Here is a 22,094-nt window from a genome sequence, read left to right on the forward strand (position 1 = left end):
AAACGCTGTGATGTCACCACACACACACCACTCCAGTGTCGGTGCCATGACGTCAGCATCCTCCTGACTGCTCCATAAACATCCACTCAGAACAGGTGGACACGCCTCAGCTACTTATTAGGATGCTGCAGCGGTGACAGAGCGGCCCGACTCCACAGCCCTCAGCTGGTCGGACCAGACACTGGTCAGCCCGGCTGCAGCGCAGCTGTTATTAAGACGTCTCTCCACCAGTCCAATGACAATGATCAATTACTAATGACAGGGCGCCTTGGCGGCCAGCGCTTGTCATTAGATCCAGCTTTTCTCATCCAGACATGAGAGCAGGAGCCGCCAGCTCCGCTGGACCTCATGACTTCACTTCACTGCCTGATCATATGCAGCAGATTTTGGAAACCATCCATCCATCCATCCATCCACCCATGCATCCATCCATCCATTAACCCATCCATCCACCCATGCATCCATCCATCCATTAACCCATCCATCCACCCATGCATCCACTGATGCATCCACCGATGCATCCATTCATCCACCTATCCATGCACTGGTGTGGAGTCGAACTTGCAACCCACAGCTCCGAGCCTTCTCGTCTCTTGATCTGCTGCTGGTTCAGTAAACACTCAATTAGTCCCAATTGAAAGTGTATTACACAACAGAGTTCCAGTGAGCTAATGAGGTCCCCAGAGAGGCAGCACAGGGCTGCAGACTAACCAGCCGAACCATCCCGAAAGACGTCTCTCGTGGTGGTGAAAAAGTTACAAAATGCGCCTTTCATTTTTTGGGCCACAGCGAACAGTGAGTAGCATCATCCCCCTGTTTTTAACAGAGTTCCACTGGACCAAAAAAACACTGAAGTGACTTCAAGCACAGGGAGGACAGGCGTGTCTCAGGGCGGCTGCACACACTGCAGTCCCTCTCCACAGCAGGAGGAAGACTGGGTCCCAAGCCTCTGACCTGTTTCCACACGGTCAGAGATTCTCAGCAGAGCAGATTTGACTTTTCCAAGGCTCAGTTCTGAGTGAGAGTGGGTGTCTAAGCCTAGAGGTCTGAATTGCCCCAAAGAGCCCCACATTCCTCAGAGACACGTGTGAGATGTAATCTGGAGTGGACGACGGTGATTCCACCGCTGCGACTCACCTGGGCTGACTGGACCTTCAGCGCCCTGCAGCACCACCAGGAGGGGAGGAGCCTCTTCCTTCCATCTGAAAGCACAGTTCCACTGTCACTCCATGAAAGTGCCACCACAGCTCAGACAGCACACTCAACATGCTCCATTTCTGCTCCCCGACACTGTCATGTACATACATGCAGTGAACCCACTCCAACCAGATGTCAGTGCTGCTGATGGCCAATAAAAAGGCGGCTCATAAACAGGCAGCCCGTGCAGATGTTGACGCTTTGGTTTATTGTCTGCGTTAAAGTGCCACATGACTCACAGGTTTTACTATTTTAAGTATATCTGAGGAGCCAGTCAGGTGTGAGCCGCGCTCTGATGTGGAAGCCATATTTATGGAGCTTGTTTTGACCCAACTGTCAGAGAACATGGGAAAACAAAATCGATCCAAGGTGCCGCCGTTCTTCTGAGGGAACGACGGATCCTGACCTAACACGTGAGCTTCAGTGAAGTTTGGGGCGTCCACCTTGGGTTGCACCAAGTGGTCAGGAGCTATGTGCTCCACACGACTGCGTTTGTTTTCCCTCTTCACAAGTCTTAATGATGAGTTGGCATTTACACGCCGCAGTAATGTGCCGCCTCATGTTTATTCATCAGCTGCTGAATCTTCTGCAGAGTTTGTCAAACACTGCACTTTGATGTCTGCATCTCAAACTGCTGAATCAGCGAAAGCAGCCAAAGACACGCAGAAAAAAACATATACCTCCAAAAAAAACAGTGTTGCAGAGCTTTTAGAGAGGAACCTGGACGCCCCGAGAACAGCTGCCGATGGACGGTCGGACGCTTGACACCAGCCCATGTCATCCATCTGAATCCGACAAGAATGTTAAAAGCAGCAGCAGCACTCTTCAATTTACTCCGCATTCAGTACTTTTTGTTCAGCATGGGCTCAACCTTCAGGGGAATGTCATCACTCAGAGACAGTGGCACAGAGAGCCTGACCTCTGGATGAGACAGGCAGAGGTCAAAAGGAAATATCTGACCCTCATTGGCATGACTCAGGGCAGCGTCCTCACACGCTGCAATCTTTAACCCTTCAGCTGAATCCATCTTCCACCAGAAGGAGCAACTCTTCACATGGAGCCTTTACCAACACGACTTAGCTCAAACTGCCGGGCCGCAGCTCTTCACAGTACCAGCGGATAATGATTTTAAAGCAAATGATGGAACAGCTGTTTGAAGCCTCTTTCCTCCCGAATGCATGTAGAACAGACATCCATCTACTGAACCGCCTCGGGGGCTATTTTATCTTTCCATTTCGGACATGTCTGAAATGCACTCACATTAGCAAACACGTAAAGTCGGAGGATCTCACTTGCAAAACAGAAAAGATAAGGTTTGGCTCAGGGCTGGATATTAGCCCAGCAACATGGCCCAGTGCTCCTGAAGAATGTGTCAGCCACAACAACAAAAACAGCCTAATAATACCACCACGGTGGAACATGCTGCAGAAGAGGCAGCTGCCTCGTGCAGGAGTGCCAGAATATAACTATAATATAACTGGATAAATCACCACCTTGAAACAACCAGCTGTACAGCCTGATTCAAACACAGGGACCAACACTCTCGAGCACAAACACAAGTCCAACACAAGTCAAATGTAAACAGCATCCCAGGTCCATCACAGAGGCTCCTCTGAAGTTCCTCCAGCCAAGTAAAACACCAACTCAGCAACAGATTTAATCCGTTTATAACAAGAGAAGTGGATCAGCATCAGCACAAAGAAGGGGTCACTGCCCTGGAATATCCATAGTTTGGGGATCAGAAATCTGAGGGCCCAGAGTGGACGAGATGAACAGAGAAAGTGAGTGATGAACGGTGGTGTGGAGGAATGAGGAGCCTGGAGCAAAGATGGGACACCATGATGAGGGAGGCACTCGGAGGGAAGATGGATTAACTCAGGGGTGAAGTAAAAATGGCTCTTAACTTTTTCTCTGTTGGCCCTTCGCCTGATTATCTTAACTGGGAAAGAGTGATGTGCAGCCGTGACGGCCTGCCTCACACTTGTCTAGTTCATCTCTGTCATAACTCCACGTCTGATTGGATTATCAAGCAGCAACATACTTAGTTCACATAGACGAAAACAAATCTTTAAACTCGCAAGTGCGCTGAAGCAGAGAGACACCACTTCCTGAGTTACAGCAGTGGAAACATCAGCAAGACACTCGCCCTCATGAAACAACAGGATTATAAAGAGTTTCAATGCTGAATGTGATTGATGTCTACGAACCCTGCTTTCCATTTAGGGGCCCTTCTGGCTTGTTTTGACATGGTAGAGTACAAAAGTAGAAATACTAAGAGCTTTATCTTTCACCTTGACAGTAGCTCACACTCATCGGGTTTCATACAGTCCATGTAGCCATGATGGTGATACACATTCGAGGGTCCAATCTGGACAGCGAAGCTCTTCATGCAGGAAGTGGAATTCATAAACAAACCTGCGAGTTTATCCACTGGCTTAATCTGAGGGGGACATGAGCAGAAGATACCATCAAAAACAGGAGTCTGACTCTACAGATGCGCTACCATTCAGGAGCAACCTCCAAGAATTCCTCACCCGCCTACAAGGCATTTAACAACAAGAAGACATGAAGCCGTCTTAGTTGAACCAGTCAGTCCTTAGGAACCAATGACATCCTGAGCAGCAGCTGGTGCACGAGCCAATCAAATGGTGGAGCCGGAACTAACCTGATCGGTACAGACAGAGGCCTCAGCATCTGAGTCTGTAGAGATCTGCAGCTGGTCTTTACATAAGGCCCAAACCCGACACTAATTTATTCAACTTACTGCTCTTGAGTTGAGGGGACGATGGACAACACAAGTTTTCAAAACTTAATTCTCTCTTTCTAAATCTTAATCCCGAATCAGCTGCAGGGACGACACATCAGTCCAGTGTTGTTACTTTGAAAGGTCAAAGATTCCACTGATACTTGTGTGGTTTCCCTCAGCCCAACTCTGCTGGTGCCCTTCACAGCGACAGACAAACAAATAGGCGTTGAACAAAAAGCCTTTGACACTGTCGCTCTTTATGGGATGGATGTAGGTGTACGTCCTCATAAACACATCAAAACACAGGAGGAATCTTGGTCCCCGGCTGCAACTCTGTGCTGAGGGGGTTGTTGACGGATGCACTCGGCTTGATTAAATACTATGTGTGTGTGTGAGAAGTGACATTCATCTCTTGGATCCTGGCCCATCTCAGTATCAGCAGCATCTCGCGACTGTGTACTGTGATTTTCTATAGGGTTATTTTGGGTGGGAGCGACAGACGCGCTTTGTAGCCAGCTGGAGCACCTGCGAACCAGGAAAGAGTTTTCCACCGTCACTCAGCTCCAATTCACCTTTCCAGCTGACAAAGTGACACTGGGCTTGCGCTGCAGTCAGCTTCATGTGTGGGCCCCAACATTTGGTGCTTTTGTTGAGGTGTTGTTTGGCATGAAGCATCATGGGAAAACTCATTATCAGAGTCACCTCAGCTCACTTCTTCCAAACTACTATGAGTGTGTCTTGCTTCATTCCGTGGAGCACAAACAAACACAAAGTGTTGGTGCTACTGTGGACGAGTTTTGGGAGAATCACCAAATACAGAGGAGGTGGAGAAAGAAATGTCCGAGGAAGAATGTGATAAACAGGCGAAACAGCTGTTGCAGAATGTCTTCACCTGTCCTTGTGGTGCTTTACTAGCCTCAACATATTTAGACAAAACACCACCTGAAGATGGATGGTCAAAACCGTGGGAGGTGACTTTAGCGTTTGTTAGTACAAAGGCATTTACTATGCGGAGCAGATGGACATATTTTCCTGGAACTGTAAATGGTTCAGCGAATGAAGTACATGTATTGCAGTGGTCCGTTCCAATGGGAGGCTGGAGACGGATACATGGATCTGAAATAATTATAGAGCCAATAAAGCTTCAGCTGACAGACTGTGACCAGCCGTGTTTTTTGTGCCGCGGTTTGTCCTTGGGCTCCGCAGAAAATGACAACAGAGATAAAGCACTTAGGAGGTTGTTATTATCCTCTGAAGCCCCGTCTATCTCTGCTCCATTCTTCCCTCTAATTCTCCGTCGAGTAACTCACTCTGCACAGACACATTCAATGCAAGTAAAAATAGGGGATTCCTTGCTCCATGCAAAGATCCTCTCCACAGAAAAAGGGTATTTTTACTTAGAATATTTCCATTTTGTATTTTCTACAACCCCCCACAAAGAACAGTTTGTACAGTATACGAGTAACATCCGACTTACGACCAGGATCTGTTCCAACCAGTCGAAAGTCAGACTGGACGCAAGTCGAATGCCATTCAAAATAGCCGAGGCGAGGGTTATAGGTACTACTGCAGTGGTAGATCGCTGTGTGAGAGTGAGATGTTAAGATACTGTGCTGTCGTAACTGTCGTACGCAATGCTGGGCTGCTACGTGCTGCGGTGCCAGACACTGAAAAACAAGCATCTACTGGACGTGGTCATAAGTACGGGTGGATGGAAGTCGAGCAGGTCAAGTCGGATGTTGGTGACAAAATGAAGAATTGAAATCCAACTTTAAACTTTAAAAAATGAGTTTTTGCTACATACCCCAGTCTGGAGACATTTGTGAAAAAATAAAAATACATTCAGCATTATTGTTCTGCTGTACACGGCACGCCAGCGTTGCAGAATGTCAGTAGCAACAATCTTTCCTGTATTAAAAAGGATTTTTTACAAGGTCCCATTGGTGGTCAGCCTCAGTATTTTTCACTGACTGAAGTGTGCTGAGGCTTAGGAAAGGTTGAAAAACACTGGTCTAAACACACTGGAGACTTTCAACTCTGACATGATTAACAGCAACAACAGGCACAACAAACAGCAGTCTGCCTCCCAGCTAGAATTTACACCTCACACACTCGTTCTCTGCAAGACCAAAGAGTATAATCAAAGACTAATAAAATGGGAGGACACCTGACAGTCACTCTAGAGCCTCAGAGATTTGCAGTGCCACGAGTTGGCCCACACCAGTACCCAAGCCCACACATTAGGAAGCTTCAGGACTATTAGAGAAGCAGTGGTTAAGTGAGTGAGTAAATGGAAATTACAAGAAAATCTCAATGTAAAAGTCTGAAAACTTGGTGGAGATTTTGCCTTCCTTGACAGAATTGTTTAAATTAAGAAGTGTCAAAAACATGAACAGGGTAAAAGAAAAGAACGTCACTGAAGGTAACAAAAGAATGTGACCACAATTTCCAGAGGTAAATTCCTACTAATCTGATTCTGAGAAGCAAAAGCCAATTTCGCTCTCCTCTCTCTGCTGAATGGATCAGACCACAGTATGACTGAAGGTGGCCTGGAGAGCCATTGGTCAGTTGTGAACACGAGGTATGAAACCACCAGTTCGTGTCGAAGTAGGCCGAGTTTTCACACAAATTCAGGAGCGGGCACACACGCAAATGAGCAGCTTCATCTTTTACTTAGTCAAAACAGGATTAGTGGAGATGTGGAGGATTTTTAACCAAAATTAATCCCTTTATTTTCAGTGTGGCAGTAATTCACTTCAACTGTATTGAGTCAGCTGGCAGGAAGTTAAATAACAGGACTGTTGCGCCTTTAGAAAAAGGGTTGTACAATTTTGAAATTACTTTTGAGCACATCCCATTGAATTTAAATGTCCTCTACTTGTGTTTTCCTCAGGCGAAGGTGAAACAATCTAGTTACTAGCTAACTACATCTAAATCCTGACTTTATTTCCAGTCCTCCTCAAGAAAGTCCATGAAAATAGTCAATGTTTATTGGCTTCACTGAGATCACAGGTTAAGTTGCCCTTTTACCCCCATGTTTTGAAGTGAAAGTTCGAGGAAAAGCATGGAATTCTTACCTGATGTTTTTGGGAGGTTTATTTCTTTTGCCATCCGGTCACAGAGAAGCAACACAAGGTGTGTGTTCTTCATCCTCCGGTGAGAGCAAACATGACAGTTTCATGATTACGCTTTAAATCTTGTCAGAGAATCTGATTTTTAATAAATTGCATGGGAAAAAATCTAAGCTTTCACATCACTGTAAACAGCTGGTCCCCAGTGTTATCAAAACATCTCATCATTTCAAGCCCTCAGTCTCAATGCCGTCTGAATACAGGCACGGTAATTACCACACAGGTACAGTGTCAAAAGAAACAAACTCCTTTGCGATGTCGTCATTCCAGTACTGACAAACAAAAGCAGAAAAACACTTGAACACTTGTCTGGATTTACACCATAATTTAAGATCATATGAATCAGAGGTGTTCCATTTTCCTCGCAAGGTGATGGACAAACAATGCGATCATTTGATGCTTGCATGACTGACATGGTGCAGGGAAAAATGTGTTATCTGGCCCAGGGGAGTGAGGTTGACTTTCTTCCTGGCTGCTTCATCTCTTTGGCCCTTGACCTGCAACTCTTCAACATTTATGCCACAGCAAATATTTAACAACCACAATAAAAACCTCAGAGGGGATCCACCAAAAAGTGGAAGCTAAATCTATTTTTCTGTTTGCACTCAATCCTGTTTTCACTACATGACATGTCATCACCGGAAACCTAGATGACAGACTTGAAGACTGATGATGGTGTTTTCCAAATTCCTCCTCTCGCACCTTTCTTCTAAACTTTAACACCCGAAAGCCCCACCCTCACCATCCTGCCCTGGGCAACGTGAAGAGATCCCCCTCCTCATTTTCTTCCTTGCACCCAAAACAGGCTCATACCTGTCCAGGCGAGCAGATGGCCCCAAAACATTTCAACCCAAAACAAAAGTAGCACTATGGACATGTGTATTTATCTGATACATTATACGTCAGGAGGTCAATTATCTTTCTGAATTATTCTTTATTTAATTTATTGAAACCATAGTGTGCGAACATAATGCATAATTCACACATATTAACTCCCATTAAACGTATTAAAAAAACTGCACTATATTGACTTTGTAAAATAACATGATTGAAGCGAAAACATTTTCCACCGTTTATTCTTCTTACTGTAAAATGATTGTTTCTGGTGATAGACATATGGCCTAAGGAGAGCCACACACTTTACTTGTGCTCTACTTACGACAGTAAAGAATGAACGAATGCAGAGCCAATAAAGTCTAGAAATCTCTGTCTTCTGTCTTTTGTCCCCTCAGGAGAGAACTTTCACACCTTCTGATAAATAACCTGTCAGCAGGGATCAAGGGTCAGAAACAGAGAGAGCAGGCTTCATATTGTAGCAACACCACCAAAACATTTCAGGCAATTCAAAATCTCAATTGGCTGATCAACGTGTGCTTCTCAAACAACCTGCAGTAACATGTTTCTACTGAGCGCAGACAGCTTCCAACATCTTGAGGGAATAAAATATACCACAGGTACAGCCGCACTCTCATAATCTATCAACTTGTCATCCAAAAGGGATTTACAGTGTCGCTGGTGCTAAAAGGTTTATTTGCCGACTCATCTCATGATGGAAAGCGCTGTATGAGATAGATGGTCTCGAAGGATGTGGAGAGATGTGTAGTCAGAATGACTTTCCAGGGCCATGATCGGCGAAGCACCTGCTCATATTGTTGGAAAGCTGCATGAGTCAAGTGCCAACAGGCTTCTTGAGGCAAAAGGAGGTGACTATTAGTGGATGGTGCAGGAATGTATGAAGGAATTAATTCCATCATGGTGACATTCATCGACTACTCAAAAATGACTTTGTATACATCTAGAGTGTATCACGCTGAGGGAAGCATGAACTTTCCAAAAACGCAAGTTCAGTTCAAATTCACCAGCTTTTGTGGCTTAAGCTGCTCATCAATCTTCAAAAGTAGCAACAGAGCACTTCATTAGAAGACACAACAGTTCCCAGACCCCCCGCCCCAGCCCCGCCACCTCTCCCTGATCCACCAGGTTTGTGCACAAAATCATTTGTCAGTGTGGGAGAAGTAAAGCAGGGAGCACGCTGACATGAATGACATAAAGTGCTTCCTGACAGACACTCGCTTACACTTGGGGGGCCTGTCCACTCCATTAAGTACAGTGCAGTTGAGGATGTGTACCTACGTGTGTTAGAGTGGGCGCGTGTCCTTTCTACAAGCTGACCTATATACCCAGTATAAAGACTAAAAGTGTCTCTTTAGTTTAATAGATGAGCTTATAATTGAGCAGCCGCTGTCGAACGACTGAGATGGTCTGTATTAACTGTCACAGTCATCAGCTCTTGAACTACCGGGTCATACATTTTCCTGGTTCAAAGTAATCCTGCTGACAAAACATAATTTAACTCCCAATATTTTAAGCCATCTGTTAAAAATGTGTGCACCTCTGTTTATAAGCAATTGCGGTGTTGTATTTTGGTTGCATGGACGCCAACACTCATGACTGCAGACCGTCTCATTTATTGTGAGCCATTTGCGGTTCACAGCTTCTCAGTCACACAACTCGCATGCAAGCAAAGACACACAAACAGAAAAAAAGTTTCTTTAGAAACAAGAAAAAAGAAAAAAAAAGAGTGTTGCTTGTTTGGAGAGTAAACTAAGCAGAGCAGAACGCAGGGCTGAAAGGAAAAAGAGAAAGTGGCCAGCTGAAAGCCTTGCCAGGAGGGGAAGATGGTGTGTGATAAAGAAGTGTATGTTTTAAGGGTGACAACAGGAGATCAGGGTCAGACCTCCCTCAAATCGATCCAAAACATGCTTGAGAGGACAGGAAGAGTCTGACAGCAGGCAAAGACCAAATGAATTCATGGAAAAGCACAACATAGTGATAAATAATGACCAAAGAATGTTGTGTTCTGAGTCTTCATGACTTACACAGGATTTTTTAAAATCTTCAGGTGCAGATTCAAATCTTATCCAGAGCTCAGTGAGAAAAAAAAAATAGAATTGCAACTGCTGTCATCACATCCCCAAATGCCCAACATGACAAAGTGATTCTTCATTCCCACTACACTGTAACAGCAAAACATTCTGGGACAGAATGGCCCATCAGTTTCAGGAATAAGCAAGGGCCAAGCTTTTTAACCTCGCATAAGCAAGAGTGTCTTGATCCGTCAGACAAAGTTAGTCAACTATTAAAATAAACATCTCAAAGACTCCAAAGGGCAACACCACATCAAACACGGAAATAATGAGGACATCATGGGCCTGCTGGAAAAGTGAACTGGAGGCATCAAGTGCGGTTATTGTGCTCATGTACTGTGTTCCTACTACATAACCATAAAAACATCTCTCCAACTCCAGATGTGAGCTTGTCAGTAGTCTGAACTTCTTTGCTGACATGGTCAGTTCCCATGACTGCTGAGACATTTTACTAAATATAATGTCTAACACAATCGAGGCAGTATCAAGTAGGATATGTTCTTCTTCGATCAAGTATCAAACCAGCAGACATTTATCAAATCATTTGTGCCACACTGATGTCCCAGTCAGTAGCAGTTGTCAGAAATGCACCCTTGCCATCTTTGGATTCCACAATAACTTGTTGGAACTGAATGATGCATTTGACTACTCTCAACATCATAACACAGAATAGTGTCAGGCAGGAAGAAGAGGTAAAGGGACCAGCTGATGCAATGGTTTGGAAAAAGGTATCAGGAGAGAAGGAATTCATTCCAACTGGCAGCTGATGAATTGTTGGCAATTGTTCAGAAAATTGGGAAATCAAGCATCCAGGGAAAAGAAGAGCACCATTCATAGTATGCAATACTTCTATTGATTCTCCCTGATGGCGTCAATTGAATAACTGGAAAAAATAAATAAAAGCTAAAAACAAGGCAAGTTGAAATTGCGTAAAACAGAGAATTAATTCCTACACCAAGTCATGAAATCATTGTTAGAAGTTTAATAAAATACATAGAGATTTGTTCAACGATTTACTTATTTTATTTTATTTTTTAAACTTAATTGTGTTAATCTGTATTTGCCGTTTCCTGAAACAAACTCCTCAAATCTTGTAAATTGTAGTCATGTAAAAAACTTTTATTGCTTTGGTGTCTCAGTAGCAAATCTGTCCAACAGTCCATTATCTATTCTAATCTATGTGAAGAGGTTATCATGAGAGCATCAACTCCCGTCTAAAAAGGCATCCCAATGACACTAACCACCAGTGAGCCTCTGACCCACCAAACCTTCCAGCCCCTTTAAGGCATAACCGGTTTCAGCATGAAGGCCAGAGCTCTGCGTTGTGAAACAGATGCCATAAATTCTCACATTCATTAAAAGATTCAACATGAGTGCTTTAACATCAGCCCTCCATGTGCATTAATGTAGGGTTATCATTAATTTACATCTGACCTATCTGCAGTGGCCTTGGTCGAGAGAGGAATGTACATTATTGAAAAGGGCGGCAGGCTGCAGTCTGAATGACAGATAGAGCTGAACCCAGAAATGAAATGAAAATGAGTTTTTCAAGGGCGCAGGACCTTCCAGCAGGAGGATAAACTAATGCGGAGGATGGTGGAGTAAAACTGAGGTCAGAGGTGTAATGAACAAGAAAGTGATGTCAGCGAACGTAAAACTGAAATTTTCCAAAACGACAAAGCTTAAAGGAAGTGAAGAGACAAAGGGAGAGAGCCAAGAGGCAATGAACACTAAAGTCCCCCCAACATTGGGTGACTTTTCAATATTTGGCTGGAATTTTATTCGTGAATATGTGCAGTTTCGTGTTTATGTACTGTTTTTCCAACTCCATGCTGCGATCAAAACCACAACCTTTTACTGAGCCACACAGCAACTACTTGAGTCGTGGGGCAGTTAAGAGGTAACTCAATATAAGATGCCATCTGTCTTGGCCACAATCGTCTTCCTTGAGTCACAACCAACAGCTTGGGCCACAGATCTTTTTTTGTTTGATTTAAAGATTTAAAACCTATTACTGAGGAATCTGCGCCATCATCAGTGTCATTGTGAAATGTACCCTGACTCATGAACAGGGCCAAGATCACCATCTACGCAGTCAGTCATTTTAGCTTTAGGTACTTTAGACTGTGATCAATTGTCAGTTCTTGATAAGGATCTATGACATGTAGGCCAGCAAGAAAAAGAGGTTCGGTTTAAGTTGCTGACCGTAAAAAAAATTCAAAACGTCTTTTTTTTTTTTAAAATCACTAGAGCATGAAACAACACATGCTGGAACCGATTAGGTGGCGAGCAAAAGGTCTTCTACAAGGACATATCTTCCTGGAGTGGAGACAAATGTGTTGTCAGAGAGGCAAAAAAAGCAATTCTGCCTTGGCTTCAGTTTATCACACAAACATTAAGCCCCACTATAATGAGTACATTTAGATTGCGCTTCATTTTTGTTCTATTCTGCTGGGATAGATGGGGTGAAACATAGGTGGACCGGAGGCTGCTGAATCTGTACTTTCCTTTAGGACAGCACCTCTACTCACATTACGGAAAATACTGGCAGAGACAAAGTGGCTGAGAGGATGGGAAGAGCCTTGTAAAAGGTCCAGTTCGGTGGAAAAGCAGGATTTGCTTCTGCTGAATGCAGCTGAGCGAAGAAAAATCCTGAAGTAGCAACCGAACAAACAGGGAATGCTGCTGCAGAGGAATCATGCTGATAATCCGTCATGAGAGTCAGGGGACATTCAAGACAGGTCAACATTGTAGGGCAGACAAGGACGGACAACAAATCATCCTTAAATTCACACCTACCAGCCATGACACATTAACCTTGGAATGAACATCTATGATGTGTCCTGAATGAGAAGAATCTGCTAACTTAACTCAAAAACAACCAAAGCTTTTTGCCTGCCTGCCTTGAACTGGGCGGATATTTGGCCAACTGATTGACAGTTCAATGTGATGCAGAATAGAACCAAATGTGTGTCAGGCACGTCCATGAACTGCTGTATCTCACATGTGAGTGTTTTTACAACATATGGTCTGCATCATGTCTGCCACAAATCAACTCCATCCACAAGCTCATCCTTTGAAGATGACTTCAGTGCCGAAAGTGTTTTTCTTAATCAGTAATCCAGATCGGATGTAATTTGTCCCACAGTGGGGAAATTCAAGATGAATAAAAACAAACAAGCATGGTTCAAAATTAGCATGTGTAACAGTAGCCCTGCAACAAATGACAAATTCTCCTTTGAGTCACAACAGTTGAATGATGAGTGATAATAGGCTGAGACAAAGGTGTCACTGGCTTTTACTTATACGTAACGGAAGTCTAAAAACAAATGTTACAGCCGCACTTTCCTTTAAAACTTTACAAATAACTTAACCTTAAGTATTTTAACATACATTACTGTCCAACAAAGATGGCACAGGAGTTTTTAGGCAATATTTTAGCAGATTTAGAACCTTGCTGAACAGCAATGGCATCTGTAAGTGCTTAGTCCATGAGTTGAGTTGTTGCGGTCTGAGAAATGTTTTTCCTGCAAGTGGGCCTAAAACGCTCATCTATAATGAAGACTTTCCCTCCACAAACTCTCCCAAAAATCCGTTTTGCTTTAAAAAAAAAAAAGTGATCATGCTACCCATGTATCCTGATGAACGTAACGTCTGCAACTGTAATCCCACTAGCTCAATCCAGCTGTTAAATGATAACTTGCACCTTTTCATGACATGACTCGCACACAAACCCAAAACACAGTGACCCACAAGCAACATGTTTTGCAATAGCGGTGAGGGACAAAAAAATCAAAATGTAGGAATGAAAGAAAATAAGAAAGAACAAGAAACAAGAAAGAAGAAAATGTCATAAGTTCAGGCCCATTAATGAGTTATACAGCACATGACCATGTGTTCAGAGGCATGAACTGATCAGCCACAATATTGGAAGGAAATTCTGCTGTCGCTCCTGCAGCTTTACTTCAGGATTTTTCTGCCCACACAATTAGGTTACCATGTGGAGCTTGTGAAATAATACAACTACGATTCCATTTAAAAATGGGGTTCAGTGCGGGCTCATTAAATTCAGAAGGGTGTTGCAACAGGTTTTTGCATTGGCTCACACTTACATGTCAGTCAAACAGCTCATTGTAGGATGTTTTTCATGCTGTTTGACAGATGCCATCTGGAGTTTTCAAATTGATTTTTTTTCCCTTGATGTGGTTTGTATAATTTAACACAGGTGTGGGAGGACACACGACTTTGACAGACTGCAGGACAGGAAAGAGTTGCCTTGAGTGAATTACCAATTTGAATGGACTTTAATCAAATTATGACAGAAGCGTGAACTAAGTGGCAAGAAGAGAGAAAACAGAAAGCCACTTGATTTCTCTGAAAGATTATTGCTCCCCTTGGTTTTCCGCAGACTTGGTAGAAATGGTGTCAGTCTCATGAGTCAAGAATGATGTGGGTGTTGACGGGTAATTGTTGCAGACCTCCGTGACACAAGCTGTCAGCACTGAGGGGAATACTCATCGTCTGAACAAAGCAGAGCACTAAACTCTCAATCTTGATGTTCGCAAATAATCTGGATTTAACCATGTGTTTTTGTTGCTCTCATTCTGGGTAACATTCAATAAAAGTTCTATTGTTTTCAAGAAGCATGACACACACCAACCTTTGACATAAATGTACTGAATTACAGGAACTGTCCAGCTTCTTGGATATCACTACTGTTCATTGAGCATACTGTATGTCTGGCAAGCTGGGGCTATTTTGGTCTGTGGCAGTGTGTTCGTAGGCTTGGGGGGGATGCCTGGGAAACTGGCCAGAGTTGTGTGCTCGTCCATGCAGGAACCGTATATACGCCCATTCAGCCTCATATTCATTTGTTCCTCATTCTAGCAACACGCCCACTCAAGCAAAGAGTTCTGATCCTCCAGCCTTATTGGAAATGTACAGTAAACAACCACGTCAATATTTGCATCCTGAAACCTTGAAGTTTCTGCCAATCTTGCCATTCCCAAATCTGCAAATACGTCAATGTAAAACAATTCAAAGCTCCCATCCAGTACTTTGGCACAGACTGTTACCCCCTTCAGGTCAGGTTGTCATGCCATTGTACACTTCCACATCCACTCAAAACCTATTCATCGAATGCTTCAATCCGTATGCTCCCACTTGGTATCCACCTTCCTTCTCTCCCTCCAGCATTTCGGCAGCTACTTTACCCCCCTCCTCTTCTCACAGCGCTTCCATTCAGACTTCCAAACAGCTGCTCGCCCATTTGCATCTCCCATTATTTGTTTACAGAATTGGATGTATGCATTCCACTGATAGCCGCTATTCATGACACATATCCGTCTTTCCATAGTTCGCTTCCATCCCCACGGCCCAAATTCAGATTTTTGTGTAGAACCCAAGTACTGTCAATGAGCAGACAACTCCAATTTCTTTCAGTGGTTTATACCACCTAAAAATGTCACTAACAACACTCAACATTCATATTAATAGTAATTGTCAAGAATCCCAAGAGGCACATGGAAGTGAGCAGACTGCTTAGATTAAGGTACTTTACGTTAATACATTTAAAAAAAAAAAAAAAAAAAAGAATTTGTCCTGGTAATCTGTTTGTTGCGCCCAAGTTATTTGAAATGCCTGCAGATATTCAGTCAGGGAACCAGGTACACAAAACAAAAAAATAACCAAGAGATAGCAGAACATCAAGCAAAGAGGAACACATCAAATCTGGTGAAAGAAAAACAGGACAAAAAAAAGGACTACAACAAAAGTGGGTGGAAATTAAACAAAGATGTGGTTGGACTATGAGAATATTTGGTTGACTGCTCTCAAGGTTTTAAACTGAGGGGCTGTTGTGTCGAGCTACTTATCAGACTTGAAGTGTCCTTGGGAAACACTGGAAAAAGACAAGAGTGTCTACACTGATTCATATAAATTGACTTCTCTATCTGCAAAGCGAAAGAAGTAGACCATGACGACAGGGGATTGTGTGGTGATGTACTACGCATCTATACACAAGGTCAATACGACCAAGTGGTGTAATATGGGAATCTGTGGCTTGGAATGTGATCCATACACAGTAACACAGAAACTTTGCTCCTGTCTCTGACACTGTATTTGGTCTGAGAGCACTAGTTTATCTGTCTGCTGTGTCATAACAGCAGAGTGCATGTGTGAGTGGTATGCACGGTGGGGGCAAACACACGTACATGCAGGCAAGTTTGGACTTTTGGCCATTGAGCTTAGAAGTGCCTGTTCAGGAAGTGGTTGCAACATAGAGTTCATCTGACAGATTAAAAAAAAGAAACTCAGTGCAGGCAAGTTATAAATATACCTGTGTTCAAACAGACAAAGCTTAACCAAGTAACAGAACCATTGATCACAGCTACATTTAAGTCCTGTTCTAACCCGTAACATACAGCCAGAAGTGTGTGTTGAGAAAAATAATCTTTTGAGAAAAAGGTGGAGGAGGTCAGTCATCTGCCTGAGTCAAGTCAACATTTCTCCACATAAAAAAGGCAGTTGCTGAGCGTCAGCAATGAATTGACTTCTATTCATGTATTGCTGTAAAAAATTAAAGGGTCATACGGAGAAAGATTGTCTTCACTGGTGGATGAAGCAGGACATTTGAATGCCTTATTGAAGTGGAAGGCACTCAACACATCTATTGTTTTTTGGCATTTTTAACACTTAAAAAGTAAGAGTTTTCAATTTTTGTCTTGTCTTTGTTTACTTAAATTCTTAAATTAAAACAAAAATTAGGAGGCCTAACCACAATCTAAAAGTAGCCGAAGAATTCCCTGCTATTAATGGATCAAGAATTTCCTAGCCTGTCCTCAAAGTCTTAATCAAAGCAATCATTCTTTGTGGCCTCAATAAAATTATTATTTATATTTTACTGAGCAATTTTTATAGAGCAAATAACAGGTTGTGCAAAACACGTGCACTCATTAATAGTGATGTGGAAGTGCTGTCATGCAAGACTTAGAAAAGGTCCAATTCTAGTCTGAAATGTTTAAGATATTCGAGTTGAAACAGTTAACCTCCTCAGTCTCCTCACAAGCTTCAACCCTCTGTATTAAGTCATCAACCAAACAAATAAGTTCAACACCAACCTTCAGTGGAACCAAGTGCTGATACACTTCTACCACACCCATAACAAACAGGCTCAGGTGGGTTTGGCAGTGTAAAGGTATGTCAAAGACATACAAAGCTAATTGCCCGAAGAATTCCTCAGAAATTATGCATGTAATTTCATAAAAGTAAAATTAGAATAGAATATCCTCCAATATACACAAGGTAAATCCATGTCAAATCTCAGTCAAAATCTCATCTCAGCAACCATTATTTTGTCAACACATTTCATACTGAAAACTGAAATCAGGGTATGCGCCAGGATATTTGCACTTAAAACAATGAGACTATACTATTGACTATTTTGTTTAAAAACATAAAACTGCTCCGAAGAATCAAGACAGCTTGAAAGCTGTGGCAAATTGTTGACCCCCAATTGGGGGGGACATGCCAAGACCCAAGAACAAGAGGAGACTTTGTATTCTACTGCGAGGCCTTCAGTCACATCATCACTCTCTCGTCCAGTTTCCACTGTCTCCTTTCCTTATTTGCTTTGTCTTTTTTCAAACTGAAGTGTTGCCCATCAATGAATAAGGATTTTGTTGTGGACTTGAATGCCGTAAAGTCAAGGGTGTCGGAACCAAGCAATTACACAGAGTGCAAGAAGGCACAGGCACATATGTGATCCACAAGGCTCACACACTACAAGCAGTGTGAAATAAAGGGGCGGCAAGGACTTTTAAGCAGAAATTCAGGCTGTCAATATCACAAGAACTAACAGCAACAGCATGTAAGCATGGCTGATCAGGCCAATAAATTTCAATCTTCCTAAAACAATAACAGCAGGATCAAAAGTTGTGCAGATTGAACATGACAACCATGTGATACAACTTCACACACTGTAAAAACACCACAGTATTTAAGATAGTTCAAAACTGTGACAATTTAAAACACTTCACCAGTGTGTATGTGTGTGTGTGTGTGATCTTGTCAGCAGGTGCAGTCACAGACCTTTAACAGTTGAACAGCATTTTGTCAGGCCTTTATGGAGAGGAAAAATAAATGGGTCCAATGGTGTGTTAGACTCATCAAAGCCTCAACACCCTCAACCCCAAAATCATTTTATTGCTCTGCAGCACACACAGCTGCGTTGATTGGAAAAACATCTGACCTGTGTTTGTGCTTAGCAGCTAAGATGTGAGGGACAGGTGGCATCCGGAAAGCATGCTTGGAAATTCTGACAATCCAAGTGGGTGTGAGAGGAGAAGGTGCTTGTGTGTGTGTGTGTGTGTGCGTATAAGATGGTAAAACCTTTTGTCCTGGCGGGAGCTAGCATGTATGGGAGTGGGTGGCGTGGAATCGATTGCTGGATGGATACATCCACTGGGGTCTTTGAAGTGTAAAGTACATGCTCTTTTCCAAGTTTTGGGTATGAAATATTGATATGAGACTGAGGTTCTTTGGGAGAATTGAAAGAAGACAAGAGAAGGGGGAACTGTTTTAGGAGTCACAAAGAGAAAAAGAGCTTCAATACTCACTACTGCAATGAAAACTACTTTTTTTTTTTTTTTAATATAACCTCCTGGAAGTTTACCAGCCAACCTTTTGGCCCATCTCATTGCATTAAAGATAAAGTAATTAGAGGACAGGACAAAGAACACTCAAGGTTAAGGTTCACAGGTAGACACATGTCTATGTTTGAGTTCATGTGTGTGTATTTGAAGGCAGTATTTACAAAAGCCTATTCAGAGCAGGGAGGAGTCCGTCTTCGTCAAAGGAGGCCTTCAACAAACAAAGAATTACAGCCAAATGGTCGTGGAAAGGTGGACAAGGACAACGCATCTAACAATGTTCTGGTGGAGAACTAAATGAATGGTTGGTACACAGATGTCAGGAAATAAAGGACGCTGCATCGAAAATGTTTAATGTATGATGAGGACGACAGAGTTTTTGGCAAGACAATGGTGAGCACCGTGCAGAGAGATGCAGGTACAACAAGCAGAGGAAAACCACAGGCTTGTCCTCTGTGGAAAGGTTAGGCCCAAAGGAAACAACGGGGTCAGGTGTTTTCATGTGTCAGTCAGTGTGCTCTGAAGTGATGGTGTCTTCTGATGTAGACAGTGAACCGAATCAATAACTGATAAATAAATGATCAGCCCCAAAACATCAAAGGGCAGCAGCCAAACTAAGTCAGCCAAAAGTCCTCAGTGGAAAAAAAGGGTGTGTCAGAGGGGGTCCCAGAGTGTGTGCGTATGCACGCACACATGAGGGAAAACATATCATTGATGCAGCCAGAGTGAAGCAACAATTAGACACGCTCATGTCCGGTTTGTGACACGGGTGACTTTCACAGGCTTATCAGCCTTTGTGCCTTGTATCAGATATCAGCTTAAGATAAAAAACACTCAGGGGCTAAGTGAAGGAAGGCGAGATGAAAGACTCGGATTAAGAGACAGAATGGTGGGAAAGCTATCCACGACAAATAGAGGAAATATATCACTCTGCAGTTTTTTGCTGCATAAAAAGTTTGATACAACTGAGGTACAAATTCCTGCATTAATTTATTCCTGCTGGAGATGATGCAAAAACAGGAAAGTTTTTAGAAGAGTTAGTTTGTTCTAATGTTGCATGTAAGCCAATACCAGCAGGAAAAACAATACACATCTGTGAATACAAAAAACATCTGCTTACACTGAGATCATCACTGCTAGATCAAATCTCAGAAGACCGCAGCAGAAAGAGGCGCTTGAATATATACTCTTCATGACCCAGTCACAGTACTGCTGGTCTGGTGGAAATGAAACAAAAATGATGATTTCAATCACATTTCTGACACAATAGAACATTATATGGTGAGCAAACAACCCAACATTTTTTGCACTAACTGCGTTGCAGAGTGATCCAGGCTTTGTCACAGTACATCACCCAAACAAAGGTCCATTAAATGACTTCAATAATCATCCATTTGTCCAAAATACCACAGACGCACGACATGGTACTTCTCAAGTAGCACATCAACCCCCCTTAACAGTGGGTAAAGTCTAGTGTGTGCACTTAATTCCAATAAACAATGAAGACCGGCAGCTATGTGGGCAAATTTGGGTGAGCTTTTGTTTCCCCACTGGAGGGAATTTCACTGCGTTACAAATCAAGAGCAGCACATTGTTAGAATGGAATTCTTGCTTTTTCTCTTTCATTCTTTACTTTTTTTTTTTTCTTTTCCAAAAAACTGACTTCAATGCCACAGGCACTTAGAAATTTTGGTCTTGCTCTTTCCTAAAGGACAATTTATGTCCATACACACAAACAACACAAAAAGACTATGGAAAAAAACTGGGACATCACCACACCAAGTATAGACTCAGATCTAATGTATAGCCTTCCGATAAAAACAACCAAAAGATATGTCAGCAAGAAAAATGTTTACTCTACAACACCACTTTAATTCTCTGAAAAAACGCAGACTTAAACATCACTATTTTTTGCTGTTCCTATAGAGAGAAACGATAGCTGAACAAGAAGTGTAGTGCTTAATAGATTTCATCCACCATTTGAGTCACTTTACATAAGCACAGAATTCCTTGAAAATAAAACTCCAGACTTAATTTTGACACCCTTTAGTGTCCAACTTGTGTCAAGTTAGATATACACAGGCGAAACCGAAACAAAAAAAGAATAATCTTTCTCTCCCCATAACTGAATTACCTGGTGTCGTCGGGATACCAAGGTCGTCTGGAAGTGGGCTGCTTGTGGCTGAGAAGGATGAACAGGATCCAGCAGACACTGCTGTCCATGACCTAGATGAAAGCACATACTGTCAAATGCTGAAAAAAATAAACATGAAAATATGAAGTTTTTAGTCAAACAGGGAACATTTAGCATCTGAAACTGACAATGTTTAATGAGCAAAAATGTATTCGATTGCCTAAAGGGGCTTCAGTTATTGCACAGCATACGGTAAAGTATGGTTGGTTGGCGGCATTAGACCCACAGGCCATTTTAGATCAAACATCATGTAGCAGGGCATTTTGACATGCCAGGGATAAAAGCTTCAACATGACACTATCCAGGCTTAATAAAGAACCACCAAAGAACTTTCTTGAATATGTGAACCCTTTGGATGAAACATTAAAATTCAATTAAATTTAATCTCAACGGAAGCTCATCTGAACCTAGTCATGATCTTTAGCCAATCTTACATTAGCTAAAACACCGAGTATGAGGTCACCCAGGAGTGAGTTGACCTTTAACAGAGCAGGTTTAAGACACGGAATGCTTGGTGACAGAGAGGAAGTGACTTTACCTCTGGACTGTGGCAGAGGGAGTGGCGCTGGAGGGAAGAGGAGGGTGTCAGCGTTAGTGTTTGTGTGTGTGCGCACGCCAAAGACAGCGCTGCTTTCATGCCCCACTGAGCAATGAAAGAAAATCTGTCACAGGGAACAAGCTGATGGACAGAGCAGCAAAGTTAGGATAGAAGAAAAAGAGGCAAGGGGAAGGACACGTAAGAGATAAAGTGGATGAAACAAAGAGTTGGCTGAAATCTGCCTCTATCTTTCGTCCCACCTCCTGACAGTCTTTCCCTCCCTCCATGCCTGTTGGAGGAAAGAGAAAGAGTGCAGGGAAGAGGGCTGTGAGGGGACTGAAGAACGCTTGTAGCAGGACTTATTCCAGGACCTTTGGAGTTCCGTGCGCACGCACACAAACACACGCTTCTGTTCTCATAGTGATTGATATCAATCACAACAGGAAGGAGTGTGAGACAAAGACAGATTAGCCTTCTATGTGGACTATATTGACCATGATGGCACCTGCAGAGGGGAAAGTGGCTCAGAGAAGGTGAGAACTGAACACAGACGCGTACACAGAAGGACAAGCTGCTGATGACAAAGGTGAGATTTTGATTTGCTTCAGGATCCTAAGAGCTCTGGAAGACGTCCCCTCACATTTACCTGCTGTTGATATTTACCTGAAATTGACACCTGATCTGATATGTTGTGTCTCTACCTGGGGGTTAAC

The 22,094-nt window shown here is 42.8% G+C and overlaps 2 protein-coding genes across 14 annotated transcripts in view; one reads left to right on the top strand and one right to left on the bottom strand.

Annotated features, from left to right (window-relative positions):
* LOC128750143 (flotillin-1) overlaps positions 1-22,094 on the bottom strand; it is a 76,042-nt gene that overhangs the window by 1,594 nt on the left and 52,354 nt on the right. For 5 of the 12 annotated variants that reach the window (XR_008413022.1, XR_008413019.1, XR_008413020.1 and 2 more), the window contains exons 14-16: positions 21,382-21,408; positions 20,784-20,875; positions 1,138-1,202 (exon numbers count right to left, since the gene is read on the bottom strand). Coding sequence is in view for 3 of the 12 variants with exons in the window: in XM_053850414.1 (XP_053706389.1) it covers positions 7,059-7,096; positions 20,783-20,875; positions 21,382-21,408 (158 nt within the window). In the remaining 9 variants the exon portion in view is untranslated. Of the gene's footprint in view, positions 1-1,137; positions 1,203-6,907; positions 7,097-16,815; positions 19,867-20,782; positions 20,876-21,381; positions 21,409-22,094 lie in introns of those variants that run through there. The other 7 variants (XR_008413024.1, XR_008413025.1, XR_008413027.1 and 4 more) reach the window with 6 other exon arrangements.
* The window catches only part of sema3b (sema domain, immunoglobulin domain (Ig), short basic domain, secreted, (semaphorin) 3B), a 47,238-nt gene continuing 46,649 nt past the window's right edge, over positions 21,506-22,094 (top strand). The window contains exon 1 of one of the 2 annotated variants that reach the window (XM_053850406.1): positions 21,506-21,967. The gene's annotated coding sequence lies outside the window, so the exon portion shown is untranslated. The remainder of the gene's footprint in view (positions 21,968-22,094) is intronic. The other variant, XM_053850408.1, reaches the window with a different exon arrangement.

This window comes from Synchiropus splendidus, chromosome 18 (assembly GCF_027744825.2).
Source record: "Synchiropus splendidus isolate RoL2022-P1 chromosome 18, RoL_Sspl_1.0, whole genome shotgun sequence".
NCBI lineage: Eukaryota > Metazoa > Chordata > Actinopteri > Syngnathiformes > Callionymidae > Synchiropus > Synchiropus splendidus.